Source organism: Mastigoproctus giganteus, chromosome 4, assembly GCF_048544385.1.
Source record: "Mastigoproctus giganteus isolate SK-2022 chromosome 4, ASM4854438v1, whole genome shotgun sequence".
Classification (NCBI taxonomy): domain Eukaryota; kingdom Metazoa; phylum Arthropoda; class Arachnida; order Uropygi; family Thelyphonidae; genus Mastigoproctus; species Mastigoproctus giganteus.
Genome location: NC_143578.1, coordinates 108761080 through 108783883, shown reverse-complemented (window position 1 = coordinate 108783883; position 22804 = coordinate 108761080). Strand labels below are relative to the sequence as shown.

At 37.7% G+C, this 22804-nt stretch overlaps 1 protein-coding gene across 1 annotated transcript in view; it reads left to right on the top strand.

Moving 5' to 3' along the window:
• LOC150086984 (peptidyl-prolyl cis-trans isomerase B) overlaps positions 1 to 21772 on the top strand; it is a 102267-nt gene extending 80495 nt beyond the window's left edge. The window contains exon 5 of the mRNA XM_090372877.1: positions 20945 to 21772. Within this exon, the coding sequence (XP_090229003.1) occupies positions 20945 to 21079 (135 nt within the window). The 3' untranslated portion in view covers positions 21080 to 21772. The remainder of the gene's footprint in view (positions 1 to 20944) is intronic.
• Positions 21773 to 22804: the final 1032 nt, after the last annotated feature.

Sequence of the window (22804 nt, the reverse complement as noted above, 5' to 3'; positions counted from 1 at the left end):
CTGCTACGGTAGCCGAATGGTCAGGAGTGGGAGTGCAGCAGCACACTCTTTGAGTAGACCAGGGTTCAAACCCTTAACTGCTAAATACGGTCGGTCTGCCAACCTGCACTGGACCAGTGTAGCAGATTATGGCCTATTCCCTCAACACGAATCATTGAGGAGGCGCTTCCATCCTGCAGTGGATTGATAATGATTGCAGTTTACTTTACTTTACTTTTTATGTCTGCCAGAGACAAAAGTAGATGACGTTGTACAGCAGATATCATCTCTTAAGGGCACAAAAGGTAATATTGTTATACACATTGGCACTAATGACATTAAGGTGATCTGAACATCTGCTCTACATGTACTTCCTCCTGTCTGAACGTCTACTCTACACTGCCCTGTACTCAAAGTACAGGTTCCTCCGTTTCCAGGTGGGCAGGAGCAGCAGTGCGTAGCACACGCTTCTTGATTGGACCAGGGTTCGAGCCCGTGACACCAAAACGGAGGATGCAGAAAGGTCAGGAAATGACCACCGCATATCCTCAGAGCAATATGGCCTTAGTTGCTAATGGTCCTAAAAAAATAAAAAAACCAAATAACAATAACTCAAAGTGCAGGGCACTGTTAGACACAATAGGAGGAAGTACATGTTTAGACCTCTGTCGATCAATTTGGCCCTGGAGAGACTGCAAGGCCCACAATGTAAAATTTCTCTCAGCGTGGTCTGTGCTGGTTAAAAAGACTTTTTTTACATGGATGGGATACAGTTCAATACAGAGAAACGTACCAACTGTATGGTATTACACTTAAGGTGGTAGAAAATGAAAAAGACCTGGGAGTAATTGTGCAGACAGGCTGCCAGGGCAGGTCATGGGGTTTTGTCAATGATATATAGGAATTTTGCTAGCAGGGAAAAGGAGGTGATTGTCCCTCTGTATAAGGCAGTGGTCAGGTCATGCCTTGAGTACTGCATACAGGTCTGGAGGCTTCATTTTAGGAAGGATGTAGACTTGCTTGAGCGTGTACAGAGAAGGGCAACAAGATTGGTGAGGGGAATGAAGAGATCTTCTTACCAAGAGAGGCTTAAGTTCTACAAATTGCAGTGGCTGGAGACTAGGCACCTGCGCGGTGATCTGATTGAGGTGTATAAAGCCTTGAATGGGTTGAGCACGCTGAATTCTGATGGGATCCTTCCACTTGTTCAGATTACGAACCTAAGGGGGCATAAATTCAAATTAAGGAAAGACAGATGTAGAATAGATGTGTGGAAATTTGTCTTTAGCCAGTGGGTGGTTAATTGCTGGAACAAACTTCCATCTGTCGTTGTGGAAGTTGATGGGTTAAATAAATTTAAGGAGGAACTGGACAGGCATTTGGAGGGAATGGTGTGTTTTTTTTTTTTTTTTTCTTTTTTTTTTTGCTGATGCTGCATAAGCTCATACACTTGCTTTCTTGCATCACATGCCACTACTACTGCTATAAGAGGTACAAAGATATTTGCTGATGCTATCAAGGCAGTGTTAGGCAGGGTGGAAAACTGCTAGCTTGGGGTAGGAGATACATAGACTAATAGATTACTTAAACCTGCAGGACATGCAACAGCCTGGAAAGCAAGGTGCCAGGGATTTCAAACACTGCTGTGGGTTATCATGGAACAAGTAATACATTGGCCATCTTAGGGTAACTAAGAATAAGAACAGGTACTTGCATGCACACTTGTGTGCATGCAAGTACCTGTATACTTGCATGCACACTAATTATAGGAGCATAGTAAATAAATCTGATGAATTTTGAAGTACTGATTAAGTCTTCAAATGCAGATATTTTAGGGTTGTTGGAGCATCGTATCACTCAGAAAAACAATGCAGAATTTGAATATAGGGAATACAAAGTGTATAGAAAGATAGAGGACAGGAGGGGTGATACTCTTAGTTAATAAACATAAACATTAGCATTAGTATAGTAGAGGCATATGATGCAAGATAGCAAGCTTATGCAGCATCAGCCAAAAAAATGCTCCCATTTCACCCCTCCGTTCATTCCAAATACCTGTCCCGCTCAGCCTTAAATTTATTTAAGCTATCAACTTCCACAACAAAGGATGGAAGTCTGTTCCACCAACCAACTAACCGCTGGCTAAGGCAAATTTCCGTACATCTATCCTACATCTGTCTTTCCTCAATTTGAATTTATACCCTCTCAGGTGATTATTCTGAGCAAGAGGAAGAATCCCATCAGCATTGAGCATGCTCAAACCATTTAGGCTTTATAGACCTGAATCAGATCACCTCCTTATCCCCGCTAGAAAAATTCCTGTATATCATTGACAAGACACCATGAGCTACTCTTTTAGACCGTCTGCACCGCTCAGAAAACTTCATATCTGCCTGCACCATTAACCCCAGATCCTTTTCATTCTCTACCACTGTCAGTGTAGTACCACAGAGTTGATACGTTACTCTGGGGTTACTGCTTCCCAAACATATTAAATTAAAACAATAAACAATGCATCCAGTAGACATGGGTGGCCAATGCAACGTTGAGCCAGTTTGGTGTGACATAAGCATTGAGAAAATGTCAGTGATGAGTATAAGAAACAAATATACATGAACATAATGGGCCAATAAATCAGAATGTCTTATGATGGGAGATTTTAACTTTCTGGATATTGACTGAAACTTGTGGGTTGGTCACTCAAACACTAGCAAGACTTCTGTGGACTTTTTGGAGAACTGTTTTCTGTAGCAGCATGTATACAAATGCAACAAGAGGGTGCAATTTTCTTGATCTGATCTGATTATCGACAATAATTCTACAGGTGAAAGGCCCTCTGGGTGGCAGTGATCACAGTGCACTTATGTGATATTTATTTCAAGACGTAACTACTGTGAGAGATGGGCTTTTGCTTTCAAAAGGGTAACTGTAGTGGTCTCGGAGTTTTTGAATTCTATGCAGTGGGACCAACAGAAAATTTTAAATAGGAAGCATTCTGAGAATTAATCATAGAAGCTACTAAGCTTCTCATATCAACTAAGAAATGCTGTTGAAGACAGAAAGAAATGGAGGACAGATGAACTGATGAAACTTGTGGCAGAGAAGAAAAATAGATGAGATACATATAAAGTGTTGAGTGATACAGAAGCCTATGGTAGGTTTAAACTAGTCTGTAATCAAGTCCCAAAGGAGGTTAGGCAAGCTAAGGCAGATTATGAGAAATCTCTGGCAAAGAATTAAAACCAAAACAGCAAAGACTTCTTATGCAAACACTGGAAGGAAAGGGATGAATCACATTGGTCCACTTGATATGATTGGTTTAATTGTTGATGATCCTGGCCAGTTTGCGGGACTGGATGTGAGAATTCTGTCCAGCAAAATGTGAGAATGTATCCCCAATTCACAAAGGGAGATCAGAAGGTGACATGAGTAATTATGGACCTGTTAGCTTAAATTCAGTTCTTGGGAAAATAATGCAGTCAATAGTTTAAGAAGTAATGCAAACCACCTAGACACAAATGCAATTACAGCGCATTCACGGTATGAGTACCTTAAGGTGATCCTAGTTGATCAGACTTGTTGGATACTATGATGTAACAAAGGAACTGGAGGCAAAACATTATTTTGGTATTATGTACTTGGATTTAAAACAAGTTTTGATATTGTTGCACATAAAAGACTGCTGTATAAATTGGAACGTGTGGCATTAAGAGTAAGTTACTACTGTGAATAAAGGGATGGTTGATTGGTAGAAGATAGTGTTTTTATTAATTAACATTGCTTTTTGTTCACTAATGTTATTAGTAGAGTTCCGTAGGGTTCGATGCTGGGACCATTAGTGTTTTCTTTATTTATTTGCGATACTGATATAAGTATATGAGGCTTATTGTATTCAGTTTGCACGTAATACAAATGTTTGCAGGGTGGTTAATGACAGTAAGTAATTATGGTAATCTACTGCAAAATATCTAGGAAAATTAGGCTGAGAAATGGCAGTTAAAGTTTAACATGTTGGACACAACTTGGGTGATCAAGATCCGCTAATCATAAAATTGGACAAATGCTAACTTATGATTTTCTTTTTTAGAGAATCTGTGTCCTCATTTTGAAGTTAAATCGATGTTTTGAATTTAAACCAATTACAGCAGACTCTCGATTAACCGGGACACTTTGGCTCCAAATTAAAAAAAAAAAATAAAATAAATAATCAACCAGAAATCAAAAATTTCAAGTAATAACTAGAATAGGTATAAACAGATATTTTGCAAGTCGTAAATAAGCGAACAAGCGGCATTATAAGTCGTCATTGGGCGATTAGTGTACCTATTATCTTGCAGCCCCCACTGTCTTCACACCCACCGCTCAAAAAAAAAAAGAGAGAGAAATGTTTAATTTGTTTTAGTGCTTCGTGTCGATCGTTGTGTTCCAAGCAGCGCAAAAATACAAATTTTGTTTCGTTATTTATGTCAGGGATATTGGAATTTTTTTATAGTATTTTTTTTTATAAATCGCGAAAATGATGGGTAAACGCAAAAGTTGCATTTTCAGTTAAACAAAAACTTGAAATTATTCAAAAGTTTGAAAACGGTGCATCTGTTAAGTCTCTAAGGAATCATAATAATAAAAGATGTATCAAAATGGCCAAACATTAACAAGTATCGCGAGGAATTCAGATTTGTCAATAATAATACAGTAGCAATATGTTATTAGTCATTCCCGAGTTACGTGAAACTTGACGTAAGAAGTCCTGGAACGTATCTCTTACATATGTCGGGGACTTTTGTATTTTTGGATTAACCGGGAAATCAATTATCCGGAATTTGTTTTTTACCATCTATCCCGGAAAATCGAGAGTCTACTGTATATAGGATGTCAGGAAATCTCTTACCTGAGATTTTTTCCAGGAATAATTGCATCCAGGTAAGATGTAATCAGAATAAATGGAAACAGTATTAAAGACGTGTTTAAAGATGGATGCACCTTGCAACAGAACAAAGGTATAAAGCAAGTCTTGATCCTAAATCCATGTATGGTGAGTAATTGGAAGTATAATGGGAGATAATTACCTGAAGCTTGATGGGGGCTTTTTGTTTATACTATCTTCAAAGGGGAAGCAAACGCATGTCAAATGCCATATACAGGGTGTCTCAAAAATATTGGTACAAACGTTTAGGGGAGGTAGTAGTAGTGGCACATGATGCAAGAAAGCAAGTGTAGGAGCTTATGCAGCATCAGCCAAAAAAAAAAAAAAATCACACCATTCCCTCCAAATGCCTGTCCAGTTCCTCCTTAAATTTATTTAACCTATCAACTTCCACAACGACAGATGGAAGTTTGTTCCAGCAATTAACCACCCGCTGGCTAAAGGCAAATTTCCGCACATCTATTCTACATCTGTCCTTTCTTAATTTGAACTTATGTCCCCGTAGGTTGGTAATCTGAAAAAGTGGAAGGATCCCATCAGAATTCAGCGTGCTCAACCCATTCAAGGCCTTATAGATCTCAATCAGATCACCGCGCAGGTGCCTAGTCTCCAGCCACTGCAATTTGCAGAACTTAAGCCTCTCTTGGTAAGAGAATCCCTTCATTCCCCTCACCAATCGTGTTGCTCTTCTCTGTACACGCTCAAGCAAATCTACATCCTTCCTAAAATGAGGCCTCCAGACCTGTACACAGTATTCAAGGCGTGGCCTGACCATTGCCTTATACAGAGGGACAATCACCTCCTTTTCCCTGCTAGCAAAATTCCTATATATCATTGACAAAACCCCATGACCCACCCTAGCAGCCTGTCTGCACTGCTCAGAAAACTTCATATCTGACTGCACAATTACTCCCAGGTCTTTTTCATTTTCTACCACCTTAAGTGTAGTACCACACAGTTGGTACGTTTCTCTGAGGTTACTTCTACCCATATGCAGTACTTTGCATTTGTCAAGGTTGAACTTCAGTTGCCACTTCTTAGCCCATCTGCCCAAATTATCTAGATCCTGTTGCAGTAGCACACTGCCATTACTGTCATTAACAACCCTGCCAACCTTTGTGTCATCTGCAAACTTCGACATTAAGCCTGATAAACCTTCATCAATATCATTGATAAATACACAAAACAACAGTGGACCCAACACCGAACCCTGTGGGACTCCACTAATAACATTAGTCCACGAAGAGAAGCACCCATTGATTACCACCCTCTGTCTTCTCCCACTTAACCATCCTTTTATCCATTGTAGCAACTTACCCTTAATACCATTCTGCTCCAATTTGTACAGTAGTCTTCCATGCGCAACAGTGTCAAAAGCTTTCCTGAAATCCAAGTATATGATATCAAAATTATTTTTTGCATCCAGTTCCTTTGTGACCACATCATAATAACCAATCAAATTTGTCAGACAAGACTTTCCCTTAACAAACCCATGCTGTGTCTGAATTATTGCTGCAGTCTTGTCTAGATGATCCTGCAATGCATCTTTAACCAGCGACTCCATTATTTTACCCGGAACAGAAGTTAAACTAACTGGTCTGTAATTCGTGTCACCCTTCGATCCACCTTTGTGAATTGGGGACACATTTGCACATCTCCAGTCCGTGGGAACCTCCCCTGAGTCCAAGGATGCTTTCATAATTATCTCTAAGGGTTTGCTTAGTTGCTTTGCCGCCTCCTTTAAAATAACTGGATAGATCCCATCCACCCCAGGTGCCTTTCTTGTGTTTAACTTCAACAATTTCTCCTCCACTTTGCTCTCAGTTATTACAAAATCATTAAGCACACTGCTACAATTTGATAACCTTCTTCCATTTTCAAATTGTAATAATTCCTCACGTGTGAATGTAGATGCAAAATACTCATTCAGTTTGTTTGCTATCTGAGCAGGATCATCAACAGTCGAACCATCGATGTCAAGTGGACCAATCATATTCATCCACTTCCTTTTAGAGTTTATATAAGTAAAGAAATCCTTGCTGTTTTTCTTAGCATCTTTTGCCAAAGATTTGTCGTAATCCGCCTGGAACATGGAATGTGAATCACATAGGAACTCATAACCGGAAATGTCACGGGAAAGTAGTAGCAGAGGCACAAGAAGCAGAAATGACACAAGACAGTAATTAGTGGCAAACATTTATTTGACATAATATTAACAATGGAGTACGAGATGGATGCATTTCATGATGTTACAACAGATGCTCGAAGGTTCCACCATGAGACACGGACGGACACACCTGGAGTTTCTTTGACAATAGCAGCCGCGCAGATGAGTCTCGCCACAACATCCATTTCCGTCTTCACAGGCAATTCATACACGATAGATTTGAGGGCCCCCCACAGAAAGAAATCAAGGCTCAAAAAATCAGGTGAGTGTGGGGGCCAGGCAACGGGTCCACCACAGCCAATCCATCGATGCCCAAAACGCCTGTTCAATTGGTTACGAATACACCTTCCATATTGGGCAAGTGCCCGTCATGTTGCATCTCACATTTGCTGGAACATCGTCAAGTAACCCTGGTAGAACTTGTTCAAGAAATATCCGATATTTAGCAGAGTTCATGTGGGATGGTAACAGGTATGGGCCGACTAAGCAGTCACCGACCATACCTGCCCACACATTTATTGCGAAGTGATGTTGTGCCGCATGGGGGCGCACACCCATAGGTTGTCGTGAGCCCACACATGAGCATTGTGCTGATTGAATAAGCTTTCCCGAGTGAAATGAGCCTCATCCGTGACCAAAACATAGGCTGGAAAATTCAATCTTGAACACTTTCTTGGAGAAACCACTGCGCAAAAAGCCACACGTGCAGGATGATCTTGGGGGAGCAGTAACTGAACCCTTTGGAGATGAAAGGGGTGTAAAGAATCGTCGTACCAAGCATGTGTGCTGGTAGTAGGATTATTCTGGATGGCATTCAACACACTTTCTTCCATGGTGGGAGCTAGCGTCAAACGTGGTCTGCCCGCACTACTCCTGTTACCTCTAAATGACCCATTATCGCACAAATTTTGATGCACACGTGCAAACGGTGGTCTGGTACATGTCTGTCTGGGAATCGTTTTCCATAAATTCATTGAGGGGCTCGTCCATTGCCCTCTGCTAATCCAAACACCAGGTGCATGTCTGCCAGCTCACAGTTCGTGTATCGATCCATGCTCTTAGTGCGGCGACTACTGCTTGAATGAGTAAACCAGAAATTTTCCCTCTCGCGAACTGATGAACAGCGCTGCATATTGACTTACAGTGATGTTTCCGGTTATGGGTTCCTATGCGATTCACATTCCTTTAGATGTTATCTACCTCCCCTAAACGTTTGTACCAATATTTTTGAGACACCCTGTATATAGCCCCGGCACGTTCCATTGCTGCATTTCAAAAGTGTGGGGGGTTAAGCAATCAAAAGGAAGAGGTGGGAAATCCTTGCCCTCTCGTATTTCATTAATAGTTTAGAAATTTGAAAATCCATGGATTTAGAACAGCTTTGAAGGTCTTTTGGAGGAAAGAATATAAAATATTTCCACTTGGAAATCTTGGTGTGTGACTACCTGTCCCCGCTAGTAGAGGTCCTGAATGGGGGGGGGTTATGTTTTGTTATTAAATTTGAACTTGTAGGATATTTGTTTTAGATCCCATTCATCAGAAATTATTATTGGTCTATGTATGTTTATTGACTTGTTTGTTGATCTTATTGCTAGTTTCACTGGTTTCTAACCTAAATTTTGGGTCTTGTTTGTCCAATATTGTGGTGTTTTCAAAGGATGGGTAATTTTCTGTGTCTAAGCGGTGAGCTACCAACTCAGAACTAATTTTTTCCATCCGGTATATTTTTTCTTTATTATTTGAGGATACTTTTAAAGTGCTTTTTGTTTTTGAATTGTGCTATGTAACGATGTTCTTGTGCTGCTTATATATACTAAGGGTACTAGGAAAGTTTTGCAATACAGCTTTGTTTATTTAATTTTTTCAAAGTAATTTCCTCTACATTCAATACACCTCTCCATCCTCTGAAACCAATCTTTAAACCAGTTCTGCCAAGTTTCACTAGGGAGTAAAGCACACTCGTTGTTCCAAGCCTGTAGAAGGTCCTCATCACTGGAAAACTGCCTCCCTTTTAGCTTCATTTTCACATGCGGGAACAGTGCAAAGTCGCAGGGAGCAAGGTCTGGACTGTAGGGAGGGTGCTCGAGAAGTTTCAGTCCTGTTGTGGTCAAATATTCGGTGCAGGCTTTGGCGCGGTGAGCTGAAGCATTATCGTGATGGAGGTACCAGGTGTCCATTCTTGACTTTGGCCGCAGGTTCTTCATAGATCCAATGACTTTAGGCAGGCATTGTTCAGTATACCACTTAGCTGTGACTGTCTTCTGCGTGTCCAAAACGACACGTTCCACAATTCCACTCGATTTGAAAAATACAGCTATCATTTTCTTCTTTACAGATCGGGATTTTCTGACAATTACGGGTGTGTCGTCATCATCAAAGACCCAAACTTTGTTTTGAGCCTTGGTCGGCAGATCGTAATAGTACAGCCAAGTCTCGTCACCTGTCACGATGTTGTTTTCACATACCGAGATTGTCCCTTATCAAACTTTTTTGACATCTCCCGGCACCAAGTCACACGTCGTGTCATCTACTCTTCAGTCAGTTGATGCGGCACCCAGAGAGAACAAAGTTTCTTCACGTGCAAATGATCTTGCAGAATCGAACGAATTGCTGGTGCATTTAGGCCCAAAGTATCCTCTATCTGTTGGTAGGTCACTCGCCTGTTTTCGTCAAGCATTTTCCTCACAGCAGTAACGTTTTCCTCCGTAACTGACGTTCGTGGCCTTCCCGGCCTCTCAGAATCCTCCAGAGTGAAATTTCCCCTTTAGAATTCTCTATACCACCTGAATATCGTTGTACGATGTGGACAATCATCATCTAGTGCAAGAGTCATTTCTTCTAAGCACTGGTCTATGGTTAAACCACACGAAATTATACCGCAAAACTGTCCTTATCTCATTTCGTGACCACAATGCCATCGCAAGCACTTTACACTCTCACTACTAATGAATAACTGAGCCCATCGACTTGGCACGGCGGCTACTATGCACGTATGAACATGTCTCAACATGCAGCAACAAGCAGCGTCCTGTGATTCATTGTTGCGTCATATTGCAAAACTTTCCTAGTACCCTTTGTACAATAGCAGTCTGTTGTGCAAGGAATCGCATAAACTATGTTTGTTTCTTATTTAGAATCTATTGTTTTATTATTTTATGTTGAATTTTTAAGGTATGTCCATAGTTTCTTGGAGCTGCCGAAGGCTAGGTTTACCCCGGAATCTTTGAAAATTGTTTTCAAAGGTTGTTTGTAAGTATCAACGTATGGGAGGCCTATCCATTGTTTTTTCATCACTTCTCGCTTTGGTTTTTCTTTACTATTTCTTTTGGCAGTATTTAAGGCATTGTTTATGAATCATTTCAGGTAACAAAGGTTGGAGAATCTGTCCTTAAGTGATTCAATTTCTTGTTTACAATCATCTTCTATAGTTGAATACTTGAATGCATTACTAAACTGGCCTATTAAGATTGTTTTTTTTTTTGTGAAAAAGGGGTCCGTAGCTGTCAAAATGTAGATAATTTTCGTTATTTGTAGGTTTGTGATATATTTTGGTGATATTTCTTGTTAATTTTAGATTTATGAAGTTTATTCTGTTGTTTTCTTCATTTTCTATTGCGAATTGTAACCTTTCATCTACATTTTTCAACTCATGAAAGATTTAATTTATGGTATGAAATACTGCAATGGAACGTGCCGGGGCTATATATACAGCCTTAGACACTTATTTGCTTTCCATTTGAAGATGGTATTAATGAAAAGCCCCCATCAAGCTTCAGGCAATTATCTCCCATTATACTTCCAACTATTCACCATGCATAAATTTAGGGTCAAAGCTTGCTTTTATTCCTTTGTTCTGTTGCAAGGTTCATCCATCTTTAAACAGGTCTTTGAATACTGTTTCCATCAGATTACATCTTACTTCAGATGCAGTTATTCCTGGAAAAAAATCTCAGTAAAGAGATTTCCTGACATAAAATATAATACAGGTGAACCCCGCTTAACGCTGATAATTTGTTCCGGAAAAACAGAGCGCTAAGTGAATCAGCGCTAAGCAAGTGCCGCATGCCCATAAGGTAACATGTATTTGTAAGTTGCGGTCGGTGCCATAGGATATTTCCTAATCAATAATAAATGGTAATGAAAAGATGCACAAATGTTGGTCAAAATATTTAATATTCAAATATTTGTACATATAAAATATTCTGTATTACATACGTATATAATTATGTGGTAACTACTTAAGTATCAAAATTAAACTTAAAACTCCAATTAAAATCATGAATTTAATTGATCTAAATTGATTTAATTTAATCATGAAAAATGTGTTGATTTTGGATTGGCCCTCTTCTAAATAAACTAAAAGGGGTATTAATTTTAAATCCACCGCAGCGTTACCATCCAACAATAAAGTCACCGGATCCCTCGCCATATTGAAACCTGGCATGTTTTTTTTTTCTTCTTTCAATATGAAACTTCTTTTAGACATTCGTTTCCACAAAAGTCCTGTTTCAGCTATGTTATAAACTTGTTGAGAAGTATAACACACAATGCCCTTCTTCAATAATTTTAACAAGTTCTTTTTTGAAAGTTTTGGTTACTTGATCTGCACTTGCGGCTTCTCCCTAGATTTTAAATCTATTCAATCAGCCCTTACCAGTTTTAAATGCTTCCACATTTTTTTAGGTGAGTTTTCATCAGATCATCATATTGGCTAATCTCTATCTCTCTCTCTTTTTTTTTTTTTTTTTTTTTTTGTAATATTTAACTTAACTGAATTCTGCATTGTATATAATAAAATTAGTTAACGTCTTTCCATTTCAATCCTAATAGTCGGCCTAGCCCTAGTTGCTTGCAGTGGAACAGCTATCTTTCCCACTACTAAAATTAATTCTTTATTTTTTTTATATTTGTTCTTACAGTTAAACTTGCAAGTCCTAAATTATGTGGCACACATCCGCTTGTCGCTGACCGGAATCGATTTGCTTCAAAACGTCTAATTTAATTTTCAAATTCAGTCTTTTTCTTACATTTATAGTCTTCGTACTGCGTCCAGACGTTGCGTTTTCATTCTTTTCGGCCATTATTAACTCTTCGAAAATGTAACTGCATTGGTTGCATTAATTATGATACAATGTTCGAGTAAACTGTCCGTTACGCACAATGTCTAATATGGTACTGAGTGATGACTAGACTTCGGATAAATGCATACAACGCAAATATTACAAGCAATATACTTGATAATTTTTTTAAAATGTTGATCTCGGAACTACGTAACAAGTCACTGTACTGCAATTAAATTAACGCGTGAGAAAATTTCACTGAGCGTGGGAAACGTTTTAATGCTGTTTTGCTATTCATTTTCAAGCTATCGACTCCATCAAATGAAACGATTTCGTTAAATTCTTTAGAGGCCGCCGTAACCTAGTGGTCAGGCTCGCAGGTGCATAAGTACACGTGCCTTGAGTGACCGGGGTTCAAGCCCGTGACTGCTGAATACGGTTTCTTGTATTCTGTCTATTTTGTGAATTCCTCTGACCATTTGGTCGTCCCGGAGTATAAACAGATAATTTATTTTTTATTTATTTTAATATGCCAAAAATGCAATCTGTAAAAGAGTGTTATAGTGATCTGTGACAGCGTTATAGTCAGATACGGGTTATAATATAAGAACAGCATTATAGCGAATCAGCGTAAAGTGAACCGCGTTATAACGGGGGCCTGCTGTATTCTAAATTTTAATATTTCTGAATATCCTGTATATTCCAATTATTATTCTATTTTATTTGGTTTAAATTCAAAATGAGGACACAAACTCTCTACAAGAGAAAATCATAATAAGTTAGCATTTGTCCGATTTTACAAACATTAGCAGGTCTCGATCACAAAAGTGTGTCCGACATGTCTAGTATAAAGTTTCGAGACAACAGGATTCCTGTAATATTTTTTATATAATGTCAATGTCTTAAAGTTTAACATTGACAAATGCAAGGTACTGCATATGGGTTGCAGAAATCCCAGGTTAACATAACAGTTCTGTGGTACTACACTCAAGTTAGTGATAAATGAAAAGATCTGAGGTAATTGTGCAGACAGGCTGCCAGGACAGCTCGTGGGGTTTTCTAAAATACATATAGGAACTCTGCTAGCTGGGATAAAAAGATGATTATGCCATTGTACAAGGCAACGGTTGTATCACCTCATACATTGCATACAGGTCTGGAGGACATGTTTTAGGAAGAATGGAGGGCTAGGGTAAGGAAAGCCAACACGGGAAACTTTTAGTGTCAAAAGTGTTTCCCTGCATTCTCGGTAAACAGATGGTGCGTGTTATCGGTAGTGGCAGTAGAACTCGATAACGATGTATTGATTAGTTTTTTTCTTATTATTGGAGTTCATGAGTGGGCTGAAATTTACTTATGGATACACCCTCCAGACTGCCTCAGTCTTAGGGTGTTTATCGTCCTTTCCACTGTTTTAACCCAATACGAAAATGACTTCTACAGACAGTGCGTGTTATCGGTAGTTGCAGTAGAAGTTGTTTTCCTATTGGGTTAAAACAGTGGGAAGGGAGAATAAACACCCTAAGACTGAGGCAGTCTGGAGGGTGTAGCCGTAAGTAAATTTCAGCCACGAAGGCATTACACTCATGAACTCCAATAATCTGTTTTTAATAATGAGAAAAAAACTAATCAATGCGTCGTTATCGACTTTTACGGTCACTACCGATAACACGCACCATCTGTTTATCAAGAATGCATGGAGAAGCTGCAGTACTGGGAAACATGTTTGACTGCTAAAAGATTCCCGTGGTTTTCGTGTTGGCTTTCTTTACTTTCGCTGAATGGAAATCTGCTGGAACAGGTGCAGAGGAGGCCAATGAGATTTGTGAAGGGAACAAAAGGATGGCGTTAATAAGAAAGACTTCAACTCTGCAAATTTCAGCATCTTCAGATTTAGGCACCTATGAGGTGATGTGATTGAGCTGTTTAAGGCCTTTGAATGGGTTGAGAAAGTTCCATGCTGATGGCATTCTTTCTCTTGCTCAGACTACATATATATGAGGAAGAATGGTTGCAGGGGTGGATCGTTTCAGTGAAGAACCAGACAAATTATTGGAGGTTATAAACGGGTAATGTGGGGTGTGGTTTTTTTTTTTTTTTGCCTGATGGTTTATAAGCTTGCTTCCTTGTATCATTTGCCAATACTACGTGGGCTGTTCAGTAAGGTGTACAGTAAGAGCCCCGTATCGGTGGAGGATATGTTCCAAGACCTACCGTGGATGTCTTAAACTGCAGATATAAGAGAACACCTGCCGACCCCATATATAATGTGATTTTTTTATACATACATATGTATAATAAAGTTTAATTGATAAATTAAATTTGGCCTTGTAGTTCTCTATTGATATGGGGCATAATGGTTAGTCTATTTTTGTTATTTTGGTTTTATTTTATTTTATTGTAGTTAGTTTAGTCTCTATTTGTGATATTTCACGTAATTCGGAACTGGCACCTTACGAGGGGGTGTCGCTAAATTCTTATGTAATTGGCTCTAAATTTTAAAATTGATTTATTATTTTGAATTGGATTTTCTAAATTTATTTGGAGATTTTCTGCTACCATTTTTAGTCTTACCATTTCTTCTCCCTTCCTGTTCATTAATTATTATGTTTAATTTATTATTTTTCGCTCAACAGTTTTGCCATGCTACTGGCATTAATTTTGATTTATATTTAATGTCAGTTAAATATATATATATATTTATTTTTTATTTATTTTTTTTAGACATATACCTTTATTAATCCACCATATTTTGGTAGTCCTTTTCAAAGTAGTCTCTTTTTGATGAATGAAATGCACTTACTTAAATGTAGTGGAAGCCATTTTTTGACATGCATTTGAGAATTGCCTCTAATTTCTTCTGACGACTGGAAATGTTTTCTTCGCAGCTCCTTTGACTGTGGAAATAAAAATAATAAAAAAATTGCAGGTTCAAGGTCAGGAGGGGTGAATGAGGAACACGTTTGATGTTAATGCTGGCTAAGTACTTTATGACAGACAGTACGAGCAATGTAAGGTCTCACATTGTTGTGACAACATCCACCCACCTGTGTGCAGTTGTCATTGTTTGCAATGAATGTGACCTTGTAAAGTGTGCAGCACAGTTCTGTAGTAAGTTCCCATAACAGTTGTATGATGTGATACAACATGCTGGTAAACCATTCCTTGAATGTCAAAAAAAAGAGATGACTAATCTTTCTAGCAGATGCCACAACGTTTAGTTTCTATGGTGTTGGCAATGACTTACTTCCAAAGAGAGCTTTGTTGCTTACTCTCTGGGTCAAAATGATGAATTAAGTGAGTGAAGAGCCTCTATTTTCAGTAACCATCCATTGCAGCTCCTGACAAACTTCCATGCGAACTTGCTGTTTCTCAGATATGAATTGTCTGGGAATCCATCATGCACAAATACGCATCATGAAGAATACCATGTGTGCATCCTATCCTACTGATATTCTCAACATCTGCCTGTTGCTTAGTGTTATACAATGATCTCTCACAATTACAGAAGCAGTGTTTATAGTTTCTGTGGTGACAGCAGTAGTTGCTGCTTCAGGACTGCTGATTTTTGTGATCAAATCATGTCCATATTTAAACATTCTAAGCCACCTGCGAGCTGTGCTAGTGTAGTCATTATAAGCCGCTTTTAACATTTCATATATGTCATCTGATGTTTTCTTGAGACAGAAACTAAATTTGAGGGCAGCATATTGTTTCTCACATGTCATGTCCATTGTTACATAGGCAAAACTGAAGAGGCATAAACTTGACTAACTTGAACAAGGTCACATTGAGCGCACAAGTGAACTGCATGGTTGCTGTGTGATGCAGCATGGTTTGGTCTTAAATTCCAAAGCTCAGCTAGAAATAACAAGACGTACGGTTGTACGTGAAAAATGACGATCATTCTTTATTGAACAGTCCTCAATATTGACAATTCATGGTGGTTTTGTTTTTACCTTCACTAATGAATTTAGATGGCATCAGTTTGAAAGTGACATGTAGGAGGTTGTAATATGTATTACAACCTCCTACGTGTCAATTAATATGTAATATTAATTGACATCACTAATGATACCATCCGCATCAGATGCCAACAGCAACCAACCATTGCCGACCAAATCCAGAAGCGAAGGCTTAGTTGGTTTGGCCACGTATGTAGAATGGGCACAAACAGAATACCATCCACACTCCTTTAGAGACAACGACCCACCCAATGGAGCATCCAACGGACCGCGCCTAGGAAGATGTGGGCCAAGCAAGTGGAAAATGACTTGAAGAGCCGACGTCTCGACCTTAACCAGGCCAGGACTGACGCCATGGATCGTAAAGTATGGAAGAACATCACAGAGCAAGTCCGAAACCCTGCGGCACCTACAGCAGCATACTGGTTGCGTGGCCAACCGCCTCCCCCAGCTGCCAGCTAAGAACCAAGAAGAAGAAGAATATGTAATATGTGAAATAGTTCGTAAGAAAAAAAATTTTTCATGATGAAAGATGGGCACACGAAGCAGTGTATTGCATTTGTTTTTATATTTCAGCCATCCAGAGAATATTCATGTAGTGAATGTTCCTTGGAAATAAAGGATATGAATGATTTCATTGTTATAATATTCATCACATACATAGGCAAAATTTTAATGGCGTAATTTACTATGTTGGAGTAATGCAAAAGTTTCGTGAAATTAATTCCTCCACAAACAAATTTGTCAAAAAATATGTGCATAATTAATAAACTGTTTATTTCATAAAACTAATGAATATTTTTAGTAGAAAAAATGCAAAATTTTCATTATTATTAAAAAAAAATCAACTGGAATTAATAAGCATTGCAATCTAATAGGTAAAATGTTAAGCATTTATGCATAAAGCCACAATTCAAAAAAACTAAATACTTTTTTTCTTTTCAAATATTAAAGTTAAAATCTGTAGCCTGTCTTGTGACCGATATCACTCGTATTACAAAAAATGACAGTATTCTACCAGGTTAAGTTCTGAGTGAGTATTGATACATACTCAGTAGGTAGAGCCCAAGAATTAGTTCATTTGATTCTCTCTCTCTCTCTCTCTCTCTCTCTCTCTCTCTCAAATATGAATAGCTCACTGTATTTTATTGCATAAAACACAACCAACTAAAACATGCACAGTTTCTTGATTAACAGTGCCATCGTGAGATATTTTTGCTCCCTAGGCAAATGCTTGATTCGCATATGGATTACCCATAATAAATATCTGCACGACAGCGAAGGGACAGAGAAGTGCCCCTCCCAAACGGCACCCTAGGCATTTGCCTAGGGTGCCGTTTGGTTGATTGATTTTATGCAAGTTTTTTAATATTGTTTACAGTCAGATTACAAATCAGCAGAAGGTTTGTGTTGATTGCAGGTTTATGCAACTTAGAACTGCAAGTTGCATAAAGCTTCCATATGTCAGTTTTTGAATGAAGAGTGCCCTGTCAGGCAAGCAGAGTAAGTATGCATGCTGTTATCATCTCCATGCTTGCATGATGTCTGTTTTATTGAGTGAGGGTGTGCTGGTGATATGTATTTCTTCCTGGCTTTTCAACTTGGGATGAGTTGAAAGGATTAGTTATCCATGTAGTAAAACAAATAGTCCTGTAAAAGTGTATCCCCTCCTGAGTTAGAATGGCTAAAAAAGTCATCAGTGATGAAACTACTGGACAATATTACATTATAATTTTTTCATTCTAGGCACCCTTTAATTTTATATTCCGAACAAGGGCGGCTCGTCGGTAGGCACTGCAGCGCCCCAGCTATTTAAATCTAGATATACAGTGAATGGAGTTATATGAAATTTTGTGAAGAACAATGCAATGCAATGAATATTTTATTAACAAGACCTGCATATAGTATGCGCATCCTATATTTCCAGTAATCATTTCAATAATAAACGAATAAAAACACAAAATCATTTCCAACTTTGAAGTTTAATTAACCATAGGCCTAACTGTGTGCCAGGCAGTGACACATTTTGCATTCCAGTGAATACAGGCAGTTCTTGCTTACGAGTTCCCGGGTTTACAAGGTTTTTTTTTTTTTTTTTTCATTTCAAGTATCAACAAAATTGAAAATATGAACATTAAATGCAAAAAATGACTGTTAAACCTTCATAAATACTGTTTCAAACCACATGCGTAGCTATACAATACAGTGTACCCCACTTTACGATATTAATCCGGTACCATCGTATTGCAAAAAGAGTTTGGGCTAAAATAAAAGAAGTGTATAAAAATGCACATTTTATTCACTGCTATGCACACCAACTGAATCTGATGATGAGAAATGCAGCAAGTAGTACCTGAGATTCAAGAATATTCATTTTTGAACCTCATTTTGATACCAACATTTTTCTCGAGATCACTACAGCATCTCTCTTTTCTCAGAAAGCATATGAACAGCCATGTTGCCCGACCTTCCCCTACCAGATGGAACTTCAATATATATGCACCATGAACAGAGTTTATGAAAATTTTGACTCTTTAAAAAAGTGCACGGAGGAACTACAAGTGACAGCAAATGCAGATAAGATGATATCAGAAGCAACTGGAATTTTGCAAATCTTGAGTAATGGAAAATTCGAGTTCTGGTTAGAACATTTCCATCAGATAATGCTTCACGTGGAAGTTATTTATAATCAAATGCAATCTCGAGAAATTGAGGCAGTTAAAGTACATGAATACATAGGAAACTTTAAGAATGCCATTCTGAAAATGAGGAATTCAATGTACTGTGAAAATCCTTCAAAAATACTCATGATTGAAGCAAAGGAAGTATGCGACTATATAAGCATTGACATAGGTGAGAGATATTCTTTCACAAAACAATTAATTGCTGCTAAATTGTTTAACAACGAGAACTTCGTTATTTTTTGTACAAAAATGCCTGTGGAAGCAGTACGGGAGACTACTAAAGCATATCCCATGATTGAAAGAGAAACTTCTTATGGAATTAAAGTTTTCTATAGCAGACATGACCTCCACAATTATTGCAAATTAACTGACACAGAAATTTATCTCAGAAAATAATCTAGCTGAAGTTCTTGGCGAACTGACAAAACTCATAAAAGTTCTTTTGACCATTCCAATGACTACTTCAAAGCCCGAATGCTGCCATTCAACATTAAAAAGAATAAAAACATTTTAAGGAGCATTACGAATCAGGAAAGGCTAAATGCTCAAGCAGTGCTTTCAATAGAGAAAAGCTTGGTTAACAGTGCACCAAACTTGAATGAAAAAGTTATTAATCTATTTTCAACAAATAAAAACCAAAGAATGGATTTTGTTTTTAAATAAAAGTTCAAGTCTGTTAATGGTAAATGTCTAGTTAATGTTTTGTAGTATTTTTAACTTGCTTATTATTACAGTGGATTCCGGCTATTTGGGCCACCGATTAATCGGGACAAATCTTAAAAAACAGAAACCAGTCGAGAAAATAGCCAGGGTTTACTTCGCTTAATTGGGACAGCATGCCGTTTAATCGGGGCAGGAGACCGCAGCACTGGAGATTACCCTACGATTGTCTCCGACGGTACCACGTGGTTCAGTCGAAATTCTGGAGGTCACAACCATAAAACAATAAAAAAAACAGCAGTCACCTGTTTATTGGGCTTTTCTGTTAGTGAAATCTATCATAAACGGACAGTAAACTCGATCTTACTGAATTTGCGATAACACCGACAGCTGAATTCTGCGAGTTATTATGGTGAAATGTGTTTACAATTCCATGAAATCTTCAATCATATAAAATATTAATTTTCAGATCTTCTATTCATTCCTATTTTTAAAGCTTCGTAACTCGTTACTCTGTTTTCACTTGTGCATATTGTGTTACTTGCAATTTGTGTGTGCCGTGTTCTTTGTTATTGATTGCTTATCTTTTTACTGTTTTAAATTTTAACCCTCACCTACAAATGTTAGTGAACAGAAATGTCAACTAGTTCATATGTACATATTACAGTATGTATTAATTATTCCAATGATTATCACGTATATTCTTCCGATTTTCACGTATCATTTAATTTTTTAATTGGTAAGGTAATAAAGGGTAAATTTGTGCTTAATATATCTTTGCTTTTATAGCCTGTGGATAATATTCCTCCTATTTTCGCTAATTAGAATCACTGTTTAATAGAATTAAATTCAGTTCACAAACGTGATCACAATGACTGGCGCTTACTGCACATCGTATAGTGAACGATACTTTGCTATGGTGACTCCATCGTAGCGTGATTTGATTGTACAGTGAACCAATTGTAAAGGGGGGTTACATTTTATTTTTAACTATTTACATCAAACTTCGGATAATTGGGGCAGCCACTTAATCAGTCCAAAATGCACTAGTCCCGATGTGTCCCAAATAACCGGAATGGACTGTATTACTATGTATGTCTGCATGTCTTATAACCAAGGCAATTTAATGCAACTTTAAGACACAGGCCCCCCCCCCCCCAACATAAGAGTCACGAGCCGCCACTGATCTTTTAGCAAGTAGGTGTATCTAAAGAAAACAGTGAATTATTGCAGTCATACAGTAAACTGATAAATTTCTAATTCGGTTAAATTTTTTGATCATAGCTTTGATGTTTATTGCATTCACAAATTTACACAGATGTACCTGCAAAAGTACTGTATTTATTGCAATAATAATTATAAGGCAATAAGAAAAGTATTTGAGCAGAATTTATTATTTCAAAACTATTGCTTAATAATGACTATCAACTTTTCTTCAGTACAAATTGCATAAGCCAATCATTTCACTTTTTTTTTTTTTTCTTTCTCTCTCTCTTCCCCTTTAGAATGTGGTTAGGAAAGTTGAATCTACACAGACAGATGGTAGAGACAAACCTACCAAAGATGTAATAATAGCTGATTGTGGAATACTTCCCGTTGAAAAGCCATTTTCTGTTGCCAAAGCTGATGCAGTGGAATAGTGTCTAGACTTCTAGTTGGTCATCTGACAATTTTTAAGAAATGCAAAATTGCAGTTATGCAATTTTTTTTTTGACATTTTCAAGTAGTGGATTTTTTTGTTTTAAAATCAAGTGTACTTTTTAATTTAAACTACACTTTGAAATCTTTTCAGTAATGGGATCTCCAGATTAAGCCTTCTTCATTCTGGTGGTGGAACTCTATCTTGGGACCAACCAAAATTGACATCAAGATGCTCAGAATAATAAATAGTTTTATATTGTAAGTTACATATTCAGAAGGAGCAGGTTTATTGTCTGTTATCACCATGAAAGTAGTAGATGTGGAAAGGTCATTGCATTTGTTTTTGTGTGGTTGTGAGATTTTAAAGAAATAATTATTAGTTTGTAAGATTAAATGTGCCTTTTTAATTTAAACTAAACTAAATTGTTTTAGTATTGAGATGTGTAGACCAAATCCCTTTTCTCTGGTGGCAGGACCCACTATAATTTGTTTTGGGACCAACCAAAACTATGACATTAAGATGCTGAAAATCTTAAATAAAAAAGCACATTTTATTTTTAGATACTTAGATGTGCTAGTAATCCATAAAGAAAAAGCAGTTTAAATGACTTTCTTTGCAATATTAATGTGTGGTAGGCATAAGTTCTTGTCTCTACTCCATTACTACTAGGTTAGAAGAATTTAGAAGAATTTATAATTAATTATTTTAATAATATGGTTTACAACTTTAACATATCTAGCAGTCATGCAGCCTTGAACCATGGTCCACTCAAATGCATGTGTATTATTATTCTTATGCTTGACCACTAAATTCATACCTTTTATTAATCATGGCAAAAGAAATAGATTTGTAGTGTCTCATTATTGCAATGATAATTGTGATAATTGACTGTTATTGCATTTTTATTTTTTAATTGTAATATAAATATACAGTAGATTCACGATTTTCTGGGATAGGTGGTAAAAAAAAAAATCTCAGATAATCGATTTCCCAGTTAATCCAAAAATACAGAAGTTTCCAACATTCCAAGAGATACATTCCAGTACTTCTTACATAAGTCTAGTTTTGCATAACTCGGGAATGACTAATGACATATTGCCACTATATTATTACTGACAAATCTGAATTCCACACGATACTTGTTAATGTTTGACCATTTTCATACATCCTTATTATTTTAATTTTCTGATCCAAATTGATCGCTTTCCTTTGTTAGTAGATTTACTAGTATCGCTGTCACTTATTCTCTTAGTCGGCACCATGATAACGATCAAAATGGAATTTTCTGTAAACAACTTTTAGCATTAGCAAAGGTATATGATGCAAGAAAGCAAGCTTAAATAGCATCGGCCAAAAAAAAAAAACACCCTTATTTCACCCATCCAATCGCTCCAAATGTTTGTCAAGTTCTGCCTTAAATCAATTTCAGCTATCAACTACAACGACAGATGGAAGTTTGTTCCAGCAATCAACCACCCGCTGGCTAAAGGCAAACTTCCGCACATCTATCCTTCAACCGTCTTTCCTCAATTTGAATTTATGCCCTCTCAGGCGATTATTCTGAGCAAGAGGAGGAATCCCATCAGCATTGAGCATGCTCAAATCATTCGAGGCTTTATACACCTCAGGCATATCACCTCGCAGGTGCCTAGTCTCCAGACACTGTAATTTGCAAAACTTAAGCCTTTCTTCATAATAGCAACCCTTTGTTCCATTCACTAAT